This window comes from Rhopilema esculentum, chromosome 9, assembly GCF_057945365.1.
Source record: "Rhopilema esculentum isolate cy_ngs chromosome 9, ASM5794536v1, whole genome shotgun sequence".
Classification (NCBI taxonomy): domain Eukaryota; kingdom Metazoa; phylum Cnidaria; class Scyphozoa; order Rhizostomeae; family Rhizostomatidae; genus Rhopilema; species Rhopilema esculentum.
The window spans coordinates 6,808,102-6,830,152 of record NC_142823.1 but is presented as its reverse complement, the minus strand read 5'-3'; the positions used below and the strand labels follow the sequence as shown (position 1 = coordinate 6,830,152).

Genomic DNA, 22,051 nt, shown 5'->3' with positions numbered 1-22,051 from the left:
GTTCACCACGAACAGTTTTGCATTAAAGAGAAACACACACAGTAATATTACAATATCGCATACCAATACTTTTCCTTTGCATGTGCAGTTCAGTGCAAGCTTCTACGAGCCATTTTTTACGCTTGCTATCGAAAATCGAAATAATTAACCAATAATCTAAATTACAGCTAACGACTTATAATCAGTTACTACTTTTGGGGTAAGCCTTCAACATGAAAAAAATTCTATAAAAAACGACTCCTTACACGAAACTCTTCTCAGCAAAAAATACTTAAGACAGGTCTTCGTTGGTAAGAAATATTTGCCAACACCCTTGTATGATGTGAGTGACGCAACCCCCGTTCTTGGGATCAAGGAACATGACTCAATTCGCTATTATACATGCTCTTCGAATCAACGAAAGGGGGGATTACTAACTTATTAAAGGATGTCTCAAAGAAAATACGGCCACAGCTTATGCCAATGGAAACTCCCGTGATATTCACATGCAATGCTTGCGTCTAAAGCTTTATATCAACCAGTGAAAAACTGCTTTTCGGAGTTCAGCATTTATTCAGCATAAGTTTTGCAATTTTTGCACCAAGTATTGAAGTTTCTTATTTTCCTAAACGTCCATAACCTCTTTCTTATGGTAGCAATTGGCCTGGCCTTCTATTCTAAGACAAAATTTCAAAAAATTTCTCAAAAAGGATAACTTGAAAATCGTTCACCCCTTGACGATTACTCACGACATAATTTGTGTTTATTTTGCAGGAAAATAAAAATTTAGTCAATTATTTTGTATTTTACATTAAATCAAAGTAACCTTGCAAGTCTTCATAAAGCATGGAAAATACAGAGGGTCAATCAACTTTGCATGCATGACTTTTAGTTAGTCGTTTGCCATATGATGATACCAATGATTGCAGCCACAACAAGCAGTATGACAACCAAGCAGCATAGTTTCCTTCTTGAGGCTTTCTGCGAGAAAACGTGAGAAGTTGGAGAAAACGCGAGAAGATAGAGGAAGCCCATACAATGTATAGAACACAAACATCCGTCAAAAGGGTACTTTGCTGTGATGCAGTTCTTGTGGCGAAAAATTATTTTCCAGAACTGGGGAACTTAAACTAAACTGTCCATTGTACAACCTGGACGAAAGGAATCTCATAAAGCTACGTTTCTTGCAGGCCCGTCACTATCGTGGGGGCGCGTGGGGCGTGACATCCCCCTTGAAAAAAATTCCACTGCAAAAACGAGGAGTTTTTGCCATCTAAGGTGCTTAGTCAGCAAATTTTCAAACTTGTCGACAAATACAGCTTTGGGTCACCTACTTTATCGGCAAATGGGACTTAGAAATCCCGCTTGAGCACAATAGCTAGCGACGGACCTGGTCTCTTCAAATAAAATCATTGCGTGTTTCAAATTAGATTGGATATATATCAATATGGTAACCAAACATACTTGATAATCTCTCGCTTTTTCAAGCTGAACGTTTCCTTCCTCTATATTGGCCGCTGCGTTTCCAACATTTGCTTCTATCGAATCTATAGAGAAATAACAAATCTGTTTTGCATTAATAGTTCACAAGCAAAGTTCTAGAGCTCGCGCACTTCACAACCTTGGTTTGGAACACATGTTAAAAATCCTACATATGAGCAATAGAGCCAAAATTTGAACTTGCAATTGGAAATGAGCATAATTTTTCTTGCTGCCAATGTTGCATGTAAGATCAAAAATACGATGAAAGTTAAACTAAGAAAAGCTGTTCCATCATGGAAATAATAATTTACGCGTTGTTCAGAGGCTATGTCTTAGAAGCAGGCTGGACTACTGTAATGTTTAGACGGCATAATTTATCATAATATTAGCATAAATTGTTACATCAGTAGGAGGCAATTAAGGGTAGTAAGAGACCAAGAGATATCACACAAAGAGATTCCCTAACTTTTCAAATACCGCCTCATAACTTCAAGTTGCAGGTTTTTAAAACATTATCATAATTTCAAAACGAACAACCAACTGGCATTCGCCATCTCACATGAAACCCTCGTCCTTAAAAACCCGTCTGTGCAAAATCATTTTGAATTGAAAATGTAATAATTTTTACGTTTTTACTTCACGTCTTCATGCTAACGAAAAATCCGTGTCAGGAAACGCAAAATTTTATAAATGCGTTTCCTATTGGAATCTTTTAAAAACGCAATAATTGGAAAACGAATTTTCCGTGTGCTCGGAGAAAATTTGACGTGTTTACATTTAAATAAAAAATGAAAATTTCGAAAACAAATCCGTGTAGACGTGGTCTAAGATCCTTACGAAAAAACTAACAAGTTTCACAAGTACTTATTTTCACAATCTCTTGAATGAATATTGTGCAAGAAAAATAACATTCTTATTGCGTATTAAAGATGCGCATTCGTATTAAAGATTCTTATTGCGTAACAAAATAGACGTAAGCAGCGAAAATAACATCCCCTAAAGACCGACAAATATGATCTTTATATTATGTATAGCATTAGTGATGCTTTGTAAGAATTTAAAAAAACAACTTTTTGGCAATCTTTTTCAAAATGGTCCAAAATAACGAAAATAATAAAAATAAATTGAGTCAAAAAGCATTGCTCTTTTTCCACTCTCCACAAACTAAACAGAGCCTTTACGAAGGAGCAACAATACGACCGCCAGAGAAAATTTACCTAGACTTCATTTAAGAATTAGCTCCATAGCATTACGTCATAATAAAAATTCGAAACGAGGTTTGGTTTGAAATTTTTATTCAAAAAATTCCCTCAATCAATGTCCTCACTTTAAATACTTTTTGCATTGTACGGAAGAAAGTAAATAAAGATTTTTTCCTTTTTGCGCTTTCCACAGAGAAAGCGGCTTTACGTTGTTGCATTGAATTGGAATTTGTATATTGCTGAAATGTTATAATAGGTTCAAAAGCTGAGCAACTAGTGTTTCGACGCATTTCTCGTCTGATAATTAACCAATGCAAACACAACATAAACAGTATACTAACCAACAATATCACCCTGCTCATGAACCATCAAGGCAAGATCTTTGAAGATGTCATTTACATCGATGATGTCATTCTGTGAGAAAGACGAACGATAAGTATAATTGATGAGAAATAACATAAATAAGCAAAAACCACATAAACCCTCTTATTACGACACTTTTAAACCGAGGAAACGTAATTTTTTCGCCATGTAAATATCTCAAACCGGAGTTGAACCCGGGTTGAGAAAATCCAGCCTTAGAGTCGAGATCAACCTGGTTTGAACAAAAGAGAGTTAATCAAACTTTAGGTGAATCCGCATACGCTCTCATGGGTCATAAAAACCATTCTGTTGCATGCTTTCTTCACCCTAAGTTTGTTTACCAATCTGAATTCGTAGAACTGAGCTTGATTTGTTTTCTAGTAGCAACCTTTTGCTTTTCGCTTTAATCTTTGACAATCTTTATATCAATATAAAGAGTTCAAAATAAACATTCTCAAAAAACCTTCCAATTGTCTTTTCAATTCTAAACAAAAAACGGTGTACGTATGCGCCAGTTTTTTCAACTCTGAGTTCACCCCAGGTTCGACATCAAATTATTGTCGGAGACAATCTAACTAGGACTGGAAGAGTAAAACCCAAACATTTTGAAACACCCTTAAGGTTTTCGTCTGACACTCTTCGGACTATTAAACGTTCGAACTCTAAGCTAAGAAATATATATACCCAGTTGTTGATCGAAATAGGCCAATCAGAAACGCGAGCACAGGACTGTTAATGTTGCCCAATAATTGCCACTTGCCTATTGGGGATGATACCAATGGGGTCTAAGGCGAAAACGAACTGCTTCTGTCTTCATAATAGCGGGTCTTTTCATTTTGATCTAGATTGATTCTAAAACTGCTGGGTTCAGAAGCATCGTGTAAAGAAGACTATAGAAGTAACTTCATTCGGTAACAGAAGGCTGACTAAATGGAGAATTAGTAAGTTGGCAGATCTGTATAGAAAAGATGACAGTGAGGGATTGACGTCAAAGGCAAAAAATAAATTATAAGAGGCTGGTTGCATAAAAAACCTTACAAAAACTACACGTCGATCTACCAAAAGAGTCAAGTAAGAATAAAAAAAGAGGATACACAAAGAATGCTTGTTTGCAAAAACAGTCGAAGGGAAAAGAAAAATTCAAGATCTAAGCTAAATCTGTGTAAAACATTTATATGTTGAAGGGAATGAAAATAACTGTTTACCAGCCTGTCAGAACGTGCCTGGTGCCGTATAGGCAGAGCTGTACACGCTATTTGTTGTATAGAACCGGACGGTTCTAAGTTGCTACTCCGAATTTCACGCTTAATGCGATTATGAGGCAATTGTGTGTTTGTTAAAAGGTATTTATATATCTATAGCAACGATGCTAATCAACAAAGATAGATCTCTGACATAACTTTGAAACAAAAGCAAATTGATAAGAAGGGAGATCAAAGGCAAAGAAGATCAAACGTGAAGATGAAACACAATCCATCGCGCTCTTTGATCAACGTTAAAATTAGAATTGGAATCAGATTAAAAGTGCTATTTGATAAACCCAAAAAAACATTTTAGCCTGTGACTTTGGACGAATATGATCGCAGAAAGCGAGGAATGGCTATAAATTGGTTTGAAGGAAGAATTGATCGACTTGCATTGGGCATTGCATTCGGCATTGGGAAGGAAGGATGACTTTGCCAATGAGATTGTGCATGCTGACATTAAACGATGCAAAACCTGAGCATGCACACTTACTTCTAACTTCCTGATTGCCTCTTCTCTCTCTCTTATTTCTTCTAAACTTAAGTCTGCTTCGGTTTGGACTTGTAATGAAGGACCACTAAAAAACAAAGGGACAAAAAATAAATAACTAATAAACCAAAGAAAGATAAATCAGGAAAAATATTGTTACAGATAAACACCTTCTGATAAATCAAAGCCACTACAAAATAAAGATCTTTTGACAGAGTTTGAAAATCAAGTTTGAACAAAATCCAAAATCCCCCAAAATCTGAAAAAATTCTGAAGTTAAATTTTGTCTTTTTTTCTTTAAAATCAAATGATTGCTTTGGTTTTTTTATTGAGTCAAATAGAAGCGCGAACAAAAATTCAAAACGAGGCCTTTTAAAGATATTTAAAAATGAAAGCGAAGTTATACGTTACGAAACAAAATACCTTGCCTATCTCTGGTGGCCAATCGTAAGTTCGAAATCCTAAAATAATTTCCATGGTGGGATAATTTTCCAAAATGAATTCAAAAGCGGTCAAATGGAAACTTTAAACGTAATTCGAACAAGAAAAAAACTTGTTTGCATTAACGATTGAACAGTACTAACCCTTGTTGCCCCAAAGGCTCCGTCTTTCCCTCATAGTCCTAAATACAAATCAAGGATATAAATTATTCAAATGGCAAGCCAATACAGAAATTTGAGGCATAAAGGCATCAACAACTGCCAAAACTTTTAAAATAGAAAGTTTATCCTTCTTGCATTAACTGAAAATTGTTTATGAGTTTATGAGTTACTAATCACATCATCCAGGCACGCCAGAGTCGGGGTGGGGGGGGGGGGGGCTGTACATCCCTCACTTTATTTATTGCAATTGTCAAAAGTATAGTTTGACCCCAAAGCAAGCAAGCCTGATGCAAGGGAGGGGGCAACCGTCCCATGACTCAGCTGACCAAATTTACCCTGCACTTAAGATTGAAGGAAGTAAGGAGATAAGAAGAAATTTCTTGTCAGTATTTGCTAACCTTAGTAGGTCTTAACGATGACTGTATCGATTCAACTGCAACGCAACTGGGAAATTCAAGTTTTCCAGGATATAGCTCAATGAGGCATTAATGATCTTTCTCAATCTCTGTTTGCATTTCTGCTTAAGTTAAGACATTATCTGGGTTAGGTCTGCACATCACTATGTTGCTAGTCTCTAGTGATGAATCGCGAAATATGGCATTTTCATTTGTTTTTATACTTGGTCAATCAAGGGACTCGAACTCAGCACTGAAAAGCTTTGGGAAACTTCCAACATATTTAAAAGGGTAACACTTATGCCTTAAAAATACGTAGCGTATGAGGACGCTGTCTAGCTCGGAGTTAGAAACCTTTGCTAATGGTTGGTAAGGTATCAATTCTGAAATCCCAGTGCGGTTAATCCAGGTAGCAAAGTCACAAAGGATTTTAAAGCAAAACATTTACACAATGTACATAAAAAATGGCTCACCCTGTACTCTACCGAGGCTGCCCTAGCTCTTTGGACGCTTGCCTTCTCCTTCTCAGCGGCCAGCTACAAAAAACGGGTTTCCAGTGAATGTAGCGATTAGAAACAAGAGGCATCGGAGTTTTTAAGTATGACGTCGCAAAAATATATTATCATTTTTTCTGACTTTTGACGATATAGCCTAAAAGATATAGCTTAATATAACAACATATCACACCTATAAATGTGAAAAAACTGGTAAAAATATGTTAGAAAATAGATGAGATATGGCCAACGAAAGATGTGAAATTTGATAACGGATTACTGTCAGGGACACACTGGCCTTTTTCAGGCCAAATTTCCCAATCATGGAGTTAAAAATACTGGAAAATTTGAATTTGGCATACTAATCAATTTTGGCCTTTCTTGGCCTATTTAAGCAGACATTTTGTGGACATCCCTTTGTTTTATATGAACTTAAATACCCTAAGTAACATATCTCAGCCACTGTATAACTACTGATTTTGCAAATTCAAACTCATTTCTAGACAACAAGAATGCTTCAAAGGTGGTGCCAATGTATTCTTTAAAAATAGTCCTGTTACGCAAGAACCATACCATAGCTTTTCTTTTTATAAGAACAATTCTATAAGAACACGAGCCTCAAAACTGGTCAAAATTTAAGAACAAATTAAGAACAAGCTGAGGCTGAGCTTCTGCAAAATGCAATTTTGAACAACGTTTTTTCTCAAAATTTTAGGTGAATATTCAAACTTGTCGGCAAATTAAGGCTGTCTCACTAACTTTGTTGGCAAATGAGGCCTGAACGCCTCCTTAGAGCGAAAAAGCTCGCACTCGCACTGCTTACACCCTATTAAATTAAGAACAAAGTAAGAACAATCCAGCCTCAGATTTTCGAAAAAATTAAGAACAGTCAGCCAGCCTGAACTTAAATTTACTGGTTCTTATAAAAAAGAGTGTATAAGACGAGAGCCTTATTCTGATATTGAAAGATACTTCAGGACTTTTTGTTGGACACTTAAAAACAGAGCATGTATCAAAAATTAAAGTTAAATAAATCCTGCGAATTCAATATGCATTCAGAGACAGATTTTAGCAACATAGATATAGGGAGAGGGCGGTTGTTAGAAAATGATTCAATTTTGTTGCCAGACAAGGAAGGTAAGAAGCTAGATAAAGTAAATTTAACACCATTCCATTACTACTGACAACAAAATTATGCTTTTTACTGAATAGAAGAAAAATTTTCCGAAGGGCACCAATTATTGGAGGAGGGAGGGAGGGTGTCTTAGGTATTCTTGCTTACTGAAAATACTGTTGACATAAAATATTTAACATCCAAATAAAATGCTTGCCTTTTCAAATCTGACAAAAAGGACAATTGACATTAAGTATTTTGTTTTTTTTGTGTTATTTTGAAAGGATAATTTGTCTCATATTTTACATATCTTCTATATTTTTACCTATATCTAATTTTTTTTGTTTTTTTTAATGTGAACTAATATTCCTACTGGCGATCATAAATGGTCTAAGAAATGATTATAATGATAATAATAAGCAATTTAAGTTGGCAGAGACAATAGCGATAAGCTATTTAAGGCCATCTAATTCTATACAAAATTTAAAATTCTGATTAAATAAAACCTAAATTTGGAATAAAAATGTTACAACTGCAGTCAAAAATTTTGATGGACTTAAAATACTTCTTTTAAAACTCGCTAATGGCCAGAAAATGAAAAAAGACAGCGATTCATATTAAAAAATTTACTCTGTTAAAACAAAAAGTGCCCCGTGTGAGGATCGAACTCACGACCTTCAGATTATGAGACTGACGCGCTACCTACTGCGCTAACGAGGCAGATGAACGCCACTAGAGGGTCTCGAGCAACACATCCTTGGCTGGTGAATATCTGGAGTACCATTTATAAAATGTTTCCATAATAATTGAGATAAACAGGCAAAACAAGTTTAAGAAAAACGGTCAACTTCTTCACTGAAATTTTCTGTTACTGTAGGGTCTTGCCCCCAACACATTACACCCTAATATTTTACTACTGGCAATCTTGTTCCTTTTTTCAAAAAATTTTTTGCGTTTGAACATTGTACTAAAATCACTTTTCGTCTCTTTTTTTATTGGCCACCATTATAAAAATAAGTTATATGGAAAATATAATTTTCCCCTTTTCGAAACCAACTGTATATTCGAACCTTGAAAAGCAGCTTTGGTGCCTTGGTGGCGCCTATCATCACTGAGGGGAATATCACTCCACAAAAATCTCGTACACCCTTGGCAAAAATTATTTTGTTTTCGAAGTCCCCCAAATTTCTTAAAAATCCTTTTCTTCTAAAAAACCTCGTAAGCTGTCTGAAAAGAGTCATACACCACTTTCTCATGGTCGCATGCATATACAATAGACTTTGGCAAGCTCGTTCAAAATTTCATCCCGAAATTCCTTCGCATTGAATTTTTATCATCTGACAGAAATTCTAATCGTAAAAATCATGGAATCAGATTCGATGGCAATGTTCACAGGAACTTAAGCAAAAATCTTCCGTGAAAAACAATAAGGTTTGGGCGTGTTATGGGAGTGATTGCTGAATTTCTTGTATTTTCAATAACTTTCCAAACAACTGTCGATCTCGTGACCGTCATTTTTTCTTGACTTTCTACTCAGTTTATCACAATTAAATGACTTAAATTAATATTTTATATGACAATCATTTCAAATTAAATGTACCTCCAGGTCTGTCATTTTTTATGATTTTCGACGGAAACTGAAATCAGTGTTGATAAAGAGCGCTTTCCCCTTTTTTCATAAGATAGTATTTTACTAGAAAGTTATGCTCGGTTCTTCAAAAAGATAAATAAGTTCAGAGCTGGAGGGATCTTTGCAACGAAGGAAATATGAAAATTTAGTTAAAGAAAATATCCGTGCAAAAGTGAAATATTTCTTTTTTCCACAATAATGTGCTGAACAGGAAATTCCTTAGGTGCGAAGACGTGTTGGGAAAGAAATGGGTTTTCTTCGATAGTTGATGTTATGACGTTGAGGATGTTTGTAGAAACATACCATTTTCAAAACCTTTTTATTTTCACAATCACTTCGCATGCTAAGTAACGTAAAACTTTTCAATTTTACGTTGAGAAAGTGTTGAGAAGCTTAAGTGCTGAAATCAGGAAATAACTAGGAAAGTCTGAAGGCTGGGCTGCAAAGAAACTTTCATAAAGAAATGTGTACACGGACGGAGTGCCTATTTTTTCCTTTCCTTGTGCAAGAAAATGTGAATAACATGTCTTACAGAATCTAATAGGCACTCAAAACAATCTCCCCCGGTAATTTTCTATTTAACCATCTTAAAGTGCTAATATACTGTGTAAACTTGTCCTGAAATAGCGGATATCGGCTTAATATAAATTTCTACCAAAATATTTTGATAAATAAACATGCTTTAGATAAATTATATAATGCTTTATTACATAAAATCAGCCTCGAATGAGCAAATACATAAGATGATACATATTTCAATAAAATTGCATAACAAAAATTCAAACTCACGCGTTGTGCTTTTTGTAACTTGCCCAGGACATCAGAGAAATTGTCTCTTAACTTTTCTTGTTGTAATTTTCGTTGTTTCTGTTGAAAAAGTAAATAAATTCACGAAACTTTAAGTCATAAAAACATTCACTTAAAATAATTCGCCGATTTGTTGAAATACTTAAGCCGTGTTTTCCATCACTTTATAAACTCCTAACTATTTCGATTCTATTTCTCTTGAGATCTTTGGAGCACTGAAAGATCAAAAGGGAGATGGGATAGCAATCGTTCATAAAAAATGAGAGACTGCATCTGTTTTCATTCTCTTCCCCAACATATCGCTGTTGGTGTGATTTAAGGAAAATTTGGATGGTAGTTATTGGCTTCAAAACAACAAAAGTTTGAGAGAAGGAGGGGCATTAAAATTAGTGTTCTTTATTTGAAATTTAAAATATTTTTAAAGATATAGTGGAACTGTGGAAAATTACATCAATTGAAACATTTTTTTTACGATTGATGATTCAGATCTCCATAAAACACACAGATACATATTTTTAGTACCACAAGATTTGACGATGACACGAGGAAAAATTGCTATGTTATGCTTCAATTATGCTACATATTTCGTGCCATCTTCAGGTATATATATATATATCTATAGAAGTCTGTGTTTTCGAAAAAGTTTGCTTCAGAAAAACTGTAAGGTAATGATTAAAGTTCTGGCACAAGTTGTACAAAATGTTGAAGATAAACCAACTGACGCAATCTAATGATCTAGCAAGGTTAGGCAATTGGTGCCTCGAATGTTTTCAGAGAGTTTAAAGGGCGTGGCGACAAAAAATCCCTCCCTTGCGATGGTTTTCCAAACATGAGGGCTGTTTATCAATGAGGGCTGTTTTCTGTTGTGAAATGAAATTTTGGTTTCAAGGCAAAATATATAAGCCATGGTATGAGACTTTTTACTGTTGGTGACATACAATCTGCCACAGACGGAATAAGTTGTGACTGTGCTCCCCACTTTAATCACCATTGAACAATTGGTCATCAAACACGTTTCCCCATGCACAAGACTGTTTAAAAGAGACCAAAGCGTTCATTTAGAATGAGGAACAACAGCTGATAAACAATATATTTGATTTCTGCAAAAGGCGTGCAACTTGAATCTTAATCGAGGCCATACTTTCAAAACGCTTCTCGATGAAAAAACACGGAAAGAAACAATGGAAGAATACACAGATACTGTATGTTTAGAATGACTAAGCTTAGTATCTCTTTATATCGCAACCTCGTCATCCCCTTTCATTCCTTTCTTACTTCTTTTCTTCTTCCGATTTCTCTTATATCTTAATGTTCATTCCCTTAAACGCTCCATTGCATCCTTCGTCATACTTCACTTTCCATGAAGTACCCCAGTTTGCAGAACAAGAGCTCAGGCTACCTTCCTGTCCTCGATCAGATTGTAGAAGAAATAACGGAAACATGGAATTCAAAGGTCCAGTACAGTAGTGTCCCGCATATAAGAAACACAATTTTAAGAAACACAGACCCTGATTTTAAAAAAAATAACCCTTTTGTCAAGGTCTGAAAAAATTCTTGTTTCTTATTCAAAAATTTTCACATAACCTAATCCTTTGAAAAACAGAACAAAACATTTATCATTCTACACTTACTATTTTGTCAGTTATTTAAATAAAAGGATAAGTGAGGGTTTACAATATTTGACCATAAGAACTGTTTGTTATCAGCTTTCCAATTTAATCAAACAGAGCCTGTTCAAATGAAACAGATTTTTGAATGAAAACTAAGCAAAAATCACCTTTCTGGAATAATTGTAGCTTTTCCTAAAAGTGAAAAACTACAAATACAACTTAAAATATTATGGTATTTTTATCACAATCATTGAGGTGGTGTCTGAGTACATGATCAATAGTATAATATGGTTTTTTGTAAGAAACATTACCCTGATTTTAAGTGTATATCTCATTTTATAAAAACGCACCAGACCTGAAATCGAAAAAATTGTTTCTTATATGCGGGACACTACTGTATATTCAAATTGAGCTCTTGTGGTACTTGACCTACTACAAGCAAGACTTTTTACAACTTAGATACAGAACACAAATGTGCCGTAAAAGACTATAATTTTACTAAAATGTCCTTAACCTGCTTATCTTTTCTTTTAAACTTATACCCAAAACGTGGATAAACCTTAACTATTTAGATATCAGCTGAAACATATTAGGGATTGGAATTGTATTCTGGATGGGAAACTTTGGAAACTCTTTCGACTTATATTTTGCAGATTGTGAATTATTTGGTAAGACAGGGCATTTTCCAAATTTTAAGCTGATCTTCAAAATAACAGAAGCTAAGAAGCTTGGGAATCTCGAAAATTATAATACACGATAGAAAATAAGAGAGATATAAAGACTCTAATCTTCAATGCATACTTGACAAGGTTTTAATTTTTGGCAAAAAATGAGCATAAGATCACAACAGGACTAAGCGGGAAGTAGGACCATGTAAAAGGGTTTATTTTAAAGAATTTTTATTGCTGCACATTTTCAAAATTTTCAAAAATTTGGGTGTTGTCTTTAGAAAATGTTTATGACCAAACCTATCGAACTAACTGTAAGTAAAATTATCGAATTACGCCAGCTTTCACCCAAGATTTGCAAGAGATTTTGACGAGGAGAAGTGATCAAAAACAAAGATTTTAAAGGAGAAGTGAATAACAAAACAAACTAGGCAGCTTCTAGATACTGAATTCGATAAATCTTTCATATAAGAGAAATTTCATAGATTATGATCACTTTTACTGTTCACCTCTTTAATATTGTTATGCTCTTTTATAAGCTTTATGTGTCTACTGGTAGTTGCTGCAATTTTACTTTTTCACTACCGAATCTCTTTTTTTATTATTATCACAGAACAAAATTTGAGCTTATCACTTCACAATTACGATTTATCACTGCACAAATTGGTTATCACTGCACGTGAAAATATACCCTGCGGCATGAAACTTTCAAACTTATTAGCAAAAAATCATAAAAAAAATTTCCAGAGCATCTCCCGCCATTTATTGAAAACATTTATTGAATTGGATTGAAGAGCAGCATTTTATTGAATTGGATTGAAGTTGAGAAATGGAGTGGTGGCATCCCCGATAGGCGAGACCTTAAATGGACATTCCTCAGGTCCTGTTCATCTGGAGGTGAGCTACGGTTTGCTGGTCAATCGGGTTGACTCACTTTGCGAGATCTCACTGGTAATAAGCGATTGATTATTGCGTTTATATCACTGTGAGCCAGCTTGAAATTGTTGTTCAAACTGCCGAGATCTCGCTTACAAAGGATAAATATTTTCAATTTAAAACACGCAAGAGGGATGATCCAGTTAGCAAGGATGATTTTACTTGAAGTGCGCATGCGCAATTATGAAGTATATTAAATCACGTGTGAAAAAAAACACACTCAGTAGGGCCAACCAGGCTAGCTCATTAAATGTACACACGAGATAAAAAAACACCGTTCCTAAAAAGCAAACCAGCCCTTAACCAGACAAGCTCACATCATAAAAAACCGTGCTCCCCCTATGAACTACCAAAATGCCCAAGGTAAACTTCTACCCCAAGGAAACATTTTAGTGCTAAATTACTACGAAGGATGCTTGGCAATTCCCTTAAATGGGGAGAACCGAAATGACAATTCCCCATAACACAGCTGTTCACCAATTTATATTTAACTATAATATCGCTCTATCGACCTCCTAATTCCAGAACAACGACATCTTCAGTAGGAATCGCGTTACCGCAGTTTTAAGGACGTTTTAATTATTCAATAGCAATTGCGAAATGTCTGGTAATTTTAACATCAATCTCAGTAGCACAACATACCTGTTCCTGGGGAGTTCCACTCTCGATAAACCCAAGCTGCTTTAAATAATTAGCAGTTTCTTTCGCAATTCTGTGTGCATCCATCTGCTTTTCTTGCCTGTGCAGAAAGAATTAAATTTCAGTGCAAAATCTTGGTGTTTTGTATGAAAAAACATAAAGAAAATAGGTTAAAAAAATTAAACATATTTACAAAATATTTCATAAAAGCGTAAAAAGTATGTTTCCTAGCTGATGGTGTTTATTGTAAGAAAGTTAGTCCCAATTCGATGATAATTTCGATCCATATTGGAAGGCTATTTGTTTACAAATGAACACTGATCAAAACATTAACAGTGAAAAGCGGGCTGCGACTACTTAACCTTAAAAGGAGTTTACTAAACCTTAAAAGGAGTTTACAAGATATGGAGTTAAAATAAGAGACACTGACACTTAATAAAATTTGATGTACACAAATGCGCTTTGACGCTTTTTGGACTTCGTCGTAATTTTTGGACTTCCTCGAGAGGCCATCTTAACTTGGCCTATCAAAATGTTTTGTACCTTTTAATCTCTTAATACAAACTACAATGCTTGCGAAAAGTCTTGGTACACTAAGCTCAATAGCACCTCCTTCTCTCTATTGAAACAGTGCTGAATAACAACAGTTTCATAGCTTGAAATACAAACAATGTAACTATATCAGCTAAGGTAAGTAAGAGGCTTTCGTTTCGAAATAACATTGTTTTTTGGGGGGAGGGACCTTTTTTATTTTTTTTATACACAGTATAAAAAGTATACATTTTACAAGAATACAAATATGATGCCAATGGGAGCATGATAGGTATGGCTACCCATTGACCTTAACAAAAAACAATATAGTAGCACCAAAGGCTATATCAAACTGTTTAGGTCGCACAGAGGGGATAGCTGGTTGGATCGAAAGACAAAGGACTTTTGGCAAGGATTGTACCAATTTCCAATCAATGGTTCGAATGCAAACTTTACCGACATGTCAATAGAGATGGTTTACCGAAGAAAATAATTTAGACATGGATTTTTACTGTGCGTGAGCTACCATCCGCTGCCATTAAATCATATTTAAATAAAGCCAATTTCCATTTCTCCATATCTGATCATAACCACATATAATAAACGTAAAAAATGGACATCAGGGTAATAAGTGTCGCATGCTATCTCGTTGGGTTGTGTCAAGTGTATTGGGGCAATCTCCCATTGTGTATTGCTTTTCTACGTTGCATTGTGCCGTATCGCATTGCTTGGTGCGGTAAATATCGCATTGAGTTGTATCATTTTGGGCTGTGTTGCGTCCTCTCGCATAATGTTGTGTCGGTCTATTGTACTCTATTTTGTTATGTTTGGAATGTTAAAAAGCGGTATATAATGTTAAGAAGTACTGCATTGTGTTATGTTCAGAAATGTCAAAGAGGAAGAGCTGCCTCTGAGGTAGACAGGTTTTGTTGGAGAATTTACATTAACAATCCTATTATAAATCTTGCTATATCTTTTCCTCAATTCATTGCGAGAAACTTCCGGATATTCTTCTTTCATTGGAAAGTCCGGAAGCAGTTAGCATCTGCAAAGACTTCGATTCAAGTCATGGATACAGCAACAAGGATACAAGTTAGAACGAGGATACAGCGACAGAGCAGAGTAGAACAGGATAATGCATAGCGGAAATGAATAGAATCGAATGAAGTGAAGAATACAGTACAGAACGAAGAGAATAAAGAATGGAACAAATGGAATGATGTGGATTAGAAGAAAGAGAAAATAGAAAAAAGGAAAATAATGGAATGAAAGAAGGAATTAACATGAAAAGAAACAAAGGAATCAAGTTAAATAAAACATAGTAAAACGAACAGAAAAGTGAATAGAAAATAGTGATGAAAATGAAAAAATAAAATAGCTCAAGGGAAAATGAACTGATTCAAAAAAGATTCATATTATCTACCTGCAAAAAAGTAATAAATAATTAATACTAACTAGCAATTTAATTACTTAAAATATCCACAAATATACAAACAAAATACAAAAAAACCCACAACGTGAGTATTTCAACAGTTGCCAAATGATTGCATTAAGGATGAAGCTCTGGACAGAGCTGGTGAGATGGTGCCTAAACATGTGCCAGTTAGCAAGCATGCAAAGGTGAATATCTACCCTGCCCTGCTAACATTAAAAGTTTGGGTATATGCCCTTTACTAACAGAGATATCAACATTTTGCTGGGGAGAGGGGGAAGGGAATTTTCAACATCACCTGCTCAAGATTGTATATATGTCCTATACTACACACCAAAGAAGAAGATTGGAAGGCAAAAGAGTGAAGAAAAAGTATCCTTACAAATCTTCCAGAAGCTCAGGAACATCACTTGAAGTTCCTATTTTGTTTGTCAAGCGCTGGATGGCAGCAACTGAAAAGAAGTTTGAGCAAAATACTAACTCTGTATATGAAAAGGTTTATATTGGCTGGTTTTATTTGGGGCAGTAGTGACAACTATATTACTCAACCTTGTCTGTTTACCAAACCAAATTTTTGCTTACTATGGTTAATTGTTATGTTGGAGCTGCATGTTTGTCTCCTAACCACAGTGTGATCCACACTTGAGCAATTTTGATGCATGACCTGTCCTAGAAATCTCTACCCAAAACCTTTTGACCTTTGTGCTTAATAATTATGTGCATACGGGCTCTAATTGCCTACTCATCCCAACTAGGGACTTGACTTAACTTGACTTAAAACCTTGAAAATCAAGCCTTATGGGGATAAATTTTGTGGACATAAGACATTTAGTTTTCTATAAGCAAAAGAAATTTTTATTTTTGTACTGGCCAATACTAAGAGATTTGAGACTGCTCATGTGTTAAAACAGAAACCAACCAAGCATAAGTGCGAACGACTTTAATTCAAAACAGAATAAGTACCTAGAAGTTACCATAGAGTAGCTCAAATTCTTACAAAGTATTCAGAGTTTACGAATATAAGTGATTCCAATTACATGCCAAAAGACAAGTGTGAACACAAAACCTGACATGTTTTTGGAATATTTAATATTTCATTTCTCAGTTTTAACCAAGAAAACGACTTGTCAAGTTTTCCAGGGCTCAATGGGAATAACTTTTCAAGCATTTGTTGTGTAATTGTGTAATGTTGTGTATTTAATAGTAGTCAAATGAGATTGTTGTGGTTGTTGTGGTTATGCGGAGAACAACATGACATTTGTTTTAAAAAGATTCTTGACTATATGCTGTGGTTCAATCCAGAAGCATCCTGATATACAAAGAGCAGGATCTAACAGCATTGATGTTATAATACTTTCTTCATGTAAACTTCTCACAATCTTCTCCATATCAGAATAATAAGGTAATATAAGATAATATAAGAAAAATTTGAAAATTTATACAAAGAAGGTACCAAAATAGAGACAAAATTTTCATTTTATATATCAATTAATATTGCTTGCTAGAACAAATTGTAAACATACCATTTTTTGTCATTGACTGAACATTATTGCTCACAGCATTTGACAATCTGATGTACTCACTGTCTCCCTCTTGGTAGCCTGGTACAAAGAAATTGAAGGTACACAAATCAGATTCAAAAGTGGCTATATTTGAATCCATTTAATTCATACACAGATACTAAGTCTGACTTCTAATAAGTTAGGCAGATTCTCAATCAGTGGCAGACACTTGGGAGGGCGACCGCCCCCCCCCCAATACTTTAGAGGACAATGGTCTATTGTTCTAAAACAATGGGAAATGTGATGTCATCTTATTAAAACAATAGGCTTGCCCCCCCCAAATATTTGATCAAGTGTCTGCCCCTGTTTTCAATTCCCATGGATTTTCCTACTGATCCTTCACTGGATTTTCATTGAATTTTCTGATCTGTATTATCCTATTTATTCCGTTCAACTTTTTCTATCTTTACTGTAGTCTTTTCCATTGAATATTTTCTGCCTATCTTTTGTGCCTGGAACAGAAGAAATTTTTCAGTTCATTTTAATTCTATTCATTTCTGCTATGCCTTTTTCCGATCATTCAGTTTCTGTTATTCTTGAGCCGTTCCTATTGCCACGGCCCACACCGTTTTGACCAAATCGAAAACAAAGGTTTTCGCATTACTCTGTTTTGTCCGTTTTCATATCCTTTTTCGAGCTCATCTTGAAACTGAAGACGAAAAAAAATTCGTTTTTGATTGACTCTGTTTTAGATTTTCTCATCGAAACAATTCGTTTTTAAATAACACCGTTCTCCAATGACTTTGTTTTTGCTGTTCCCATTAAAATGATTCATTTTCAAACGACTCTGTTTTCCGTTGATAACTTTGAACATCATTATCAAATGTCTTCGTTTTTGAGATATCAATGGGAACCCAAAATCAGTAACAATTTATTCAGCTCTGTTTTCCTACAAAAATGGAGTAATAAGAACAGAGCCTGATTTTCAATGGACTAACACATTATTAATTGCCCTTTTGCCATTTGTTGGTTAAACAGGGCCTTTTTTATTTGCTAAAGCTATTTTTGTCTGTTTTTTCTTTAACTTTGCTGAACAGAACTGAAACTTTGTCCAGTTTCTAAAGACACTGAAACCTTTCTATGTCGCAAGTACCCTTCATGATAACTCATCAGGGAAACATGAACATAACTTTACAATGTGTAGCATTCAGTTAATCTATTAAATGTTTGTCACGTTTAATGATTCAATAGAAAAAACTTTGTTGCTCTGTGCTAACAATTAAATTTGACTTGCACACCCCACCACTCTTATCACAAGAGTTTTTGGCTGTGCATGTTGATTTCTGAATGTTGAATGCCCTTTAAGTTGGATCATTTCCTTACACTTCTTGAAGGTCATTAACTGTCAACTGTCCAATGACATTCAACTGAATATGAATGTTAAGCAACAAATAGTTACCAGATTACTATTATTTGATTCTGGTGTATGTTTACCAGGCCTAATTTGCTGCTCCACTACAGAAACTTAAATCCATGACTAGGGGGTTACAGACAGACAATAGATAAAGAAGAATTTAGGGGTTATTTCACCTACTGATAGATGTTTTTACCAACAAACTAAGGATTTTGTAGACAAACTGAAGATTAACTGACAAATTCATGAAGTATTAGGGGGTATTACACTCCTTACACCCCAGCTAGCTAAGCCCCTGTTTCTAACATATCCACACATTTAAAGCTTACTGGGAATCATGCTGAGGAGAACAAAAATGCTCACCAACACATCAATGTATGGTAGAATTGCTACAAATTACTGCAAAGGTTCAATAATATATATTTTTACTATAGCCTTCAGGTGGATTAACTTTAATGATCATTCAAGAAAATGTTCCACTGATGCATTTGTGTGACTTTGTATGCAAAGGGATTTCTTTTAATTCTGTGAGAACACTGGAAAGGTTTGATACCCTGCAACTTATAAAATAATACTATTTCATTGTCCACACCAAAATGGTACTAAGTTTGTATCTCCACACCAAAATACGCTATCTCAGTACGGCCTAGCTATGAAACAACCATGAGTAAATAATTTTTTTAGCGGTTATTTCAAATATTTTCAGAAAGAAAGCTCTGTAAAATACCTGGCTTGTAGTAATTTGTAGAAGAGCCAAAGTCTCCCCTTGACATGATTGTATCTTAAAGTTGACAAAAAAGTAGAGTCTGAAAAATAATATTTATTATATATATATGAATAAAATGATGGATGTTTTGAAAGAACTACGTCATAACACCAAGAAAACAATATGACCTGACTTGAAAGTCCTCAAAGAAATATATTGATTACAAAGGCATAACAAATAATACCAGGCATTGCATATGCATGATCAGAATAAAAGTTCAGTTGCAGCTTCATTCTTAAGGAGTTAAAAAATAGATGCTGAGGATACAGTGAATGCCAACCAAAAAGGCTGCTTCATTTTGCATTTATGCATTTATTGTGTTATTCTTAGTGGTTTTTTGTTTTCTAATAAAACCTGATGGTTCAGTCAAACTTCAGATATTAAGGCAAAAACATCCTTGCAATTATGATTCATGAATCCGAATTTTTTCGGTCATACCAACAAAATTATTTGCCAAAATTTCATAACCAGAATGAACCAAAGAAAGGCATATGCCACTGCAGAGTAAGACATGTGCAGATAAAGTATTGCACATATAAGAAATTCCTGCCTGCAAATCTCATTTGTTCTTGTAAAATCATCTATATTTTTTTTCCTTTCTTGTTCTCTATTTCTATCATTGTATGTAATTTATTTCATCTTTTGTAACCTGCTGCTGTATGTTAAAAGATTTGTATGTATGGATTTTAAAAAATGAAATGAGCTGAACTGAATTGAACTATTTATGCATACTTGCACACATGGAAATATATAAAGTTGCTCTCATTCACACAAAACTTTACTAAGACTTGCCATGCTCTATACAGACTGGTTCTGTCTTCATTTTTCCATCGAAGACCTAATTTAGGGCGTGGTACAAAAAGATGTTGATCCAGTAATTTCGACCTTAAGTTACTCCCAGTCCCCGATAAATTATCTTAAGAACAGTTGATCTGTTTCACTGCCCCATATACTGTATGTTCTATGTAGTTACTTACCGTTCTGGTTCACTGTCTATATCGTTGATTTATAACTTGGGCCTAACGTAATGTTGTTGTCGTCATCAGCAGATTAGAAGACGCTGCAACTTTCACGCGTTATTGCACTGCTTTCAACTCTTCGATAAAAGAACCTTTTCATCAGTTTGCAGGATTTTACTTCTTTCAATGGCCTTTCCCCTTTCGATCAGTTCTATTGCCAAAACGATTAATATCTCTCGCAATTTCAATGTCAAATGAAATCAGAGTCTGAGAATGAAACTTCCATGAAGCAACCACAACAGCATGAAACCTATTGGAATGGCTCCTTCGCAGTACATTTTGACCATAGAGATAGAGATAGGATCACTCTAGTGTTTTTGACAAGCTCTACCTGACTATCTCTATGATTTTGACAAGCTCCATCTCTATGTTGACAAGACATACTTGACTCTTGTTCAAAGGGATAGGAGCGGAGCCAGTGGTGTCGCCACGGGGTGGACTGGGGTGGGCATGCCTACCACAGTTTTCCCAGAAGTTCATTTTAAAATTTCTCGAAATCCGTCGAAAAACTTTGGGGGAGGGGGAAGGGGGAGGGGTGGTAAGTGAGTTTGGCTGACCAGATCAATGTCGATTTTCGCACCTGGCAAAAAGCCACCGTTAAGAAAAATACTGCTTGAGAAAGTTGCTTGTCCAAAAACTTCGAAAAAAATAAAAAATGCTGAGAAAAGCATTTTCCAAGAGTCTGAAGGCCAAGAAAATTTGTTTTTGTCCACCCCAGTTTTCTCGAGTCGGCGACACCACTGAGCGGAACAGGTGCAAAACCTTCTGAGACCACATTTAGGTAAACGCCTATCCATTACTTTTGTAACGCCTCGCTGAATCATCTTTGCTTTTTATGCAAACTTTCGAATTAATTTATTCATTTCAAATAGGTTCCCACCCCCCCCCCCCCCCCTCCTCCTATATGGCTGTTTGTCGGAAAAAGCTGAATGCATGTCGGAAAATATTAGGGCTCTCAACAAGTCACATCGCAACGACTGGCTGACGATAATCATCTTGGCTTTTCATATCTTTTTACTAGCAATTTCGCTTAATCGAATATTCTATATAGCATTGTCTGAAAATAGCCAAAGATGGTCCTTGCGGAATAATTTAGTGGTCCTTTGTAATAACACCTTGAGAGGAAATATATCTGCATCTAAAATATAGCAAATTGGGTTGTATAGTAGGCCACTAGACCTTTACCTAGCAAATGGGACATCACAAGTATAAACACATGCGCAACATCAATTCACCATTGAAGTAGATATGCTGTTTGAAATATTATCATCCCCACCCCCACCCCCCTATATAGCACTGCTGGTGTCGGCCCTGAATGTAGCACTTTGGTTCAAGTTAGATCTAATAAAGAAAATCTTACAAAGGTGTGTTGTCATTTTGAGTCAATCTAGTAGGCATGGCCACAAAAAAATTTATCTTGACCAAAGAAGAAATTTAGTGTTCTTGGAAAATACTCCTAGTTTAGGCCAGAGGTGGCGCCAGAAATCTTCCGACAGATGGGCTTGAGCTTCCGACAGGGGGCTTAAATGACTAAAATACGCAGTTTTCGTACGTTATTCTGTCAAATTTGCTCCGACAATAACCTAAAATTTCCTCCGATGGGGGGGGGGGGGCTAGATGCTTCCGACGGAGGGGCTGTAGCCCCCTAGCCCTCCCCTGGCGCCACCACTGGTTTAGGCACCGACCCAATGAGATCAGGAATAGAGAATTGTGCTAAAAACGTAGCGAGAAT

The 22,051-nt window shown here is 35.4% G+C and overlaps 1 protein-coding gene and 1 non-coding gene across 2 annotated transcripts; both read right to left on the bottom strand.

The window, feature by feature from the left end:
* Nucleotides 1-42: 42 nt before the first annotated feature.
* LOC135689215 (syntaxin-7) lies at nucleotides 43-20,568 on the bottom strand. Its single transcript, XM_065206368.2, has 12 exons — nucleotides 20,278-20,568; nucleotides 19,262-19,340; nucleotides 17,142-17,219; nucleotides 16,001-16,070; nucleotides 13,659-13,755; nucleotides 9,785-9,862; nucleotides 6,231-6,293; nucleotides 5,345-5,382; nucleotides 4,764-4,848; nucleotides 3,005-3,077; nucleotides 1,444-1,526; nucleotides 43-960 (listed from the first exon to the last, which is right to left on the bottom strand). Exons 2-12 carry the CDS (start codon nucleotides 19,305-19,307, stop codon nucleotides 868-870), a joined length of 804 nt encoding a protein of 267 aa, XP_065062440.2. The 5' UTR covers nucleotides 19,308-19,340; nucleotides 20,278-20,568; the 3' UTR covers nucleotides 43-867.
* Nucleotides 8,013-8,085, bottom strand: Trnam-cau (transfer RNA methionine (anticodon CAU)). Its single transcript has one exon. It is a non-coding gene; the product is annotated as a tRNA-Met (tRNA).
* Nucleotides 20,569-22,051: the final 1,483 nt, after the last annotated feature.

Excerpts from the sequence above, each read along its gene's own strand:
- LOC135689215 (XM_065206368.2), bottom strand. The coding sequence starts at position 19,307 with ATGTCAAGGGGAGACTTTGGCTCTTCTACAAATTACTACAAGCCAG. Across the intron at positions 17,220-19,261 it reads TACAAATTACTACAAGCCAG|GCTACCAAGAGGGAGACAGT; the intron begins GTATTTTACAGA and ends TCTTTGTACCAG. Across the intron at positions 5,383-6,230 it reads CAGCCTCGGTAGAGTACAGG|GACTATGAGGGAAAGACGGA; the intron begins GTGAGCCATTTT and ends ATTTGTATTTAG.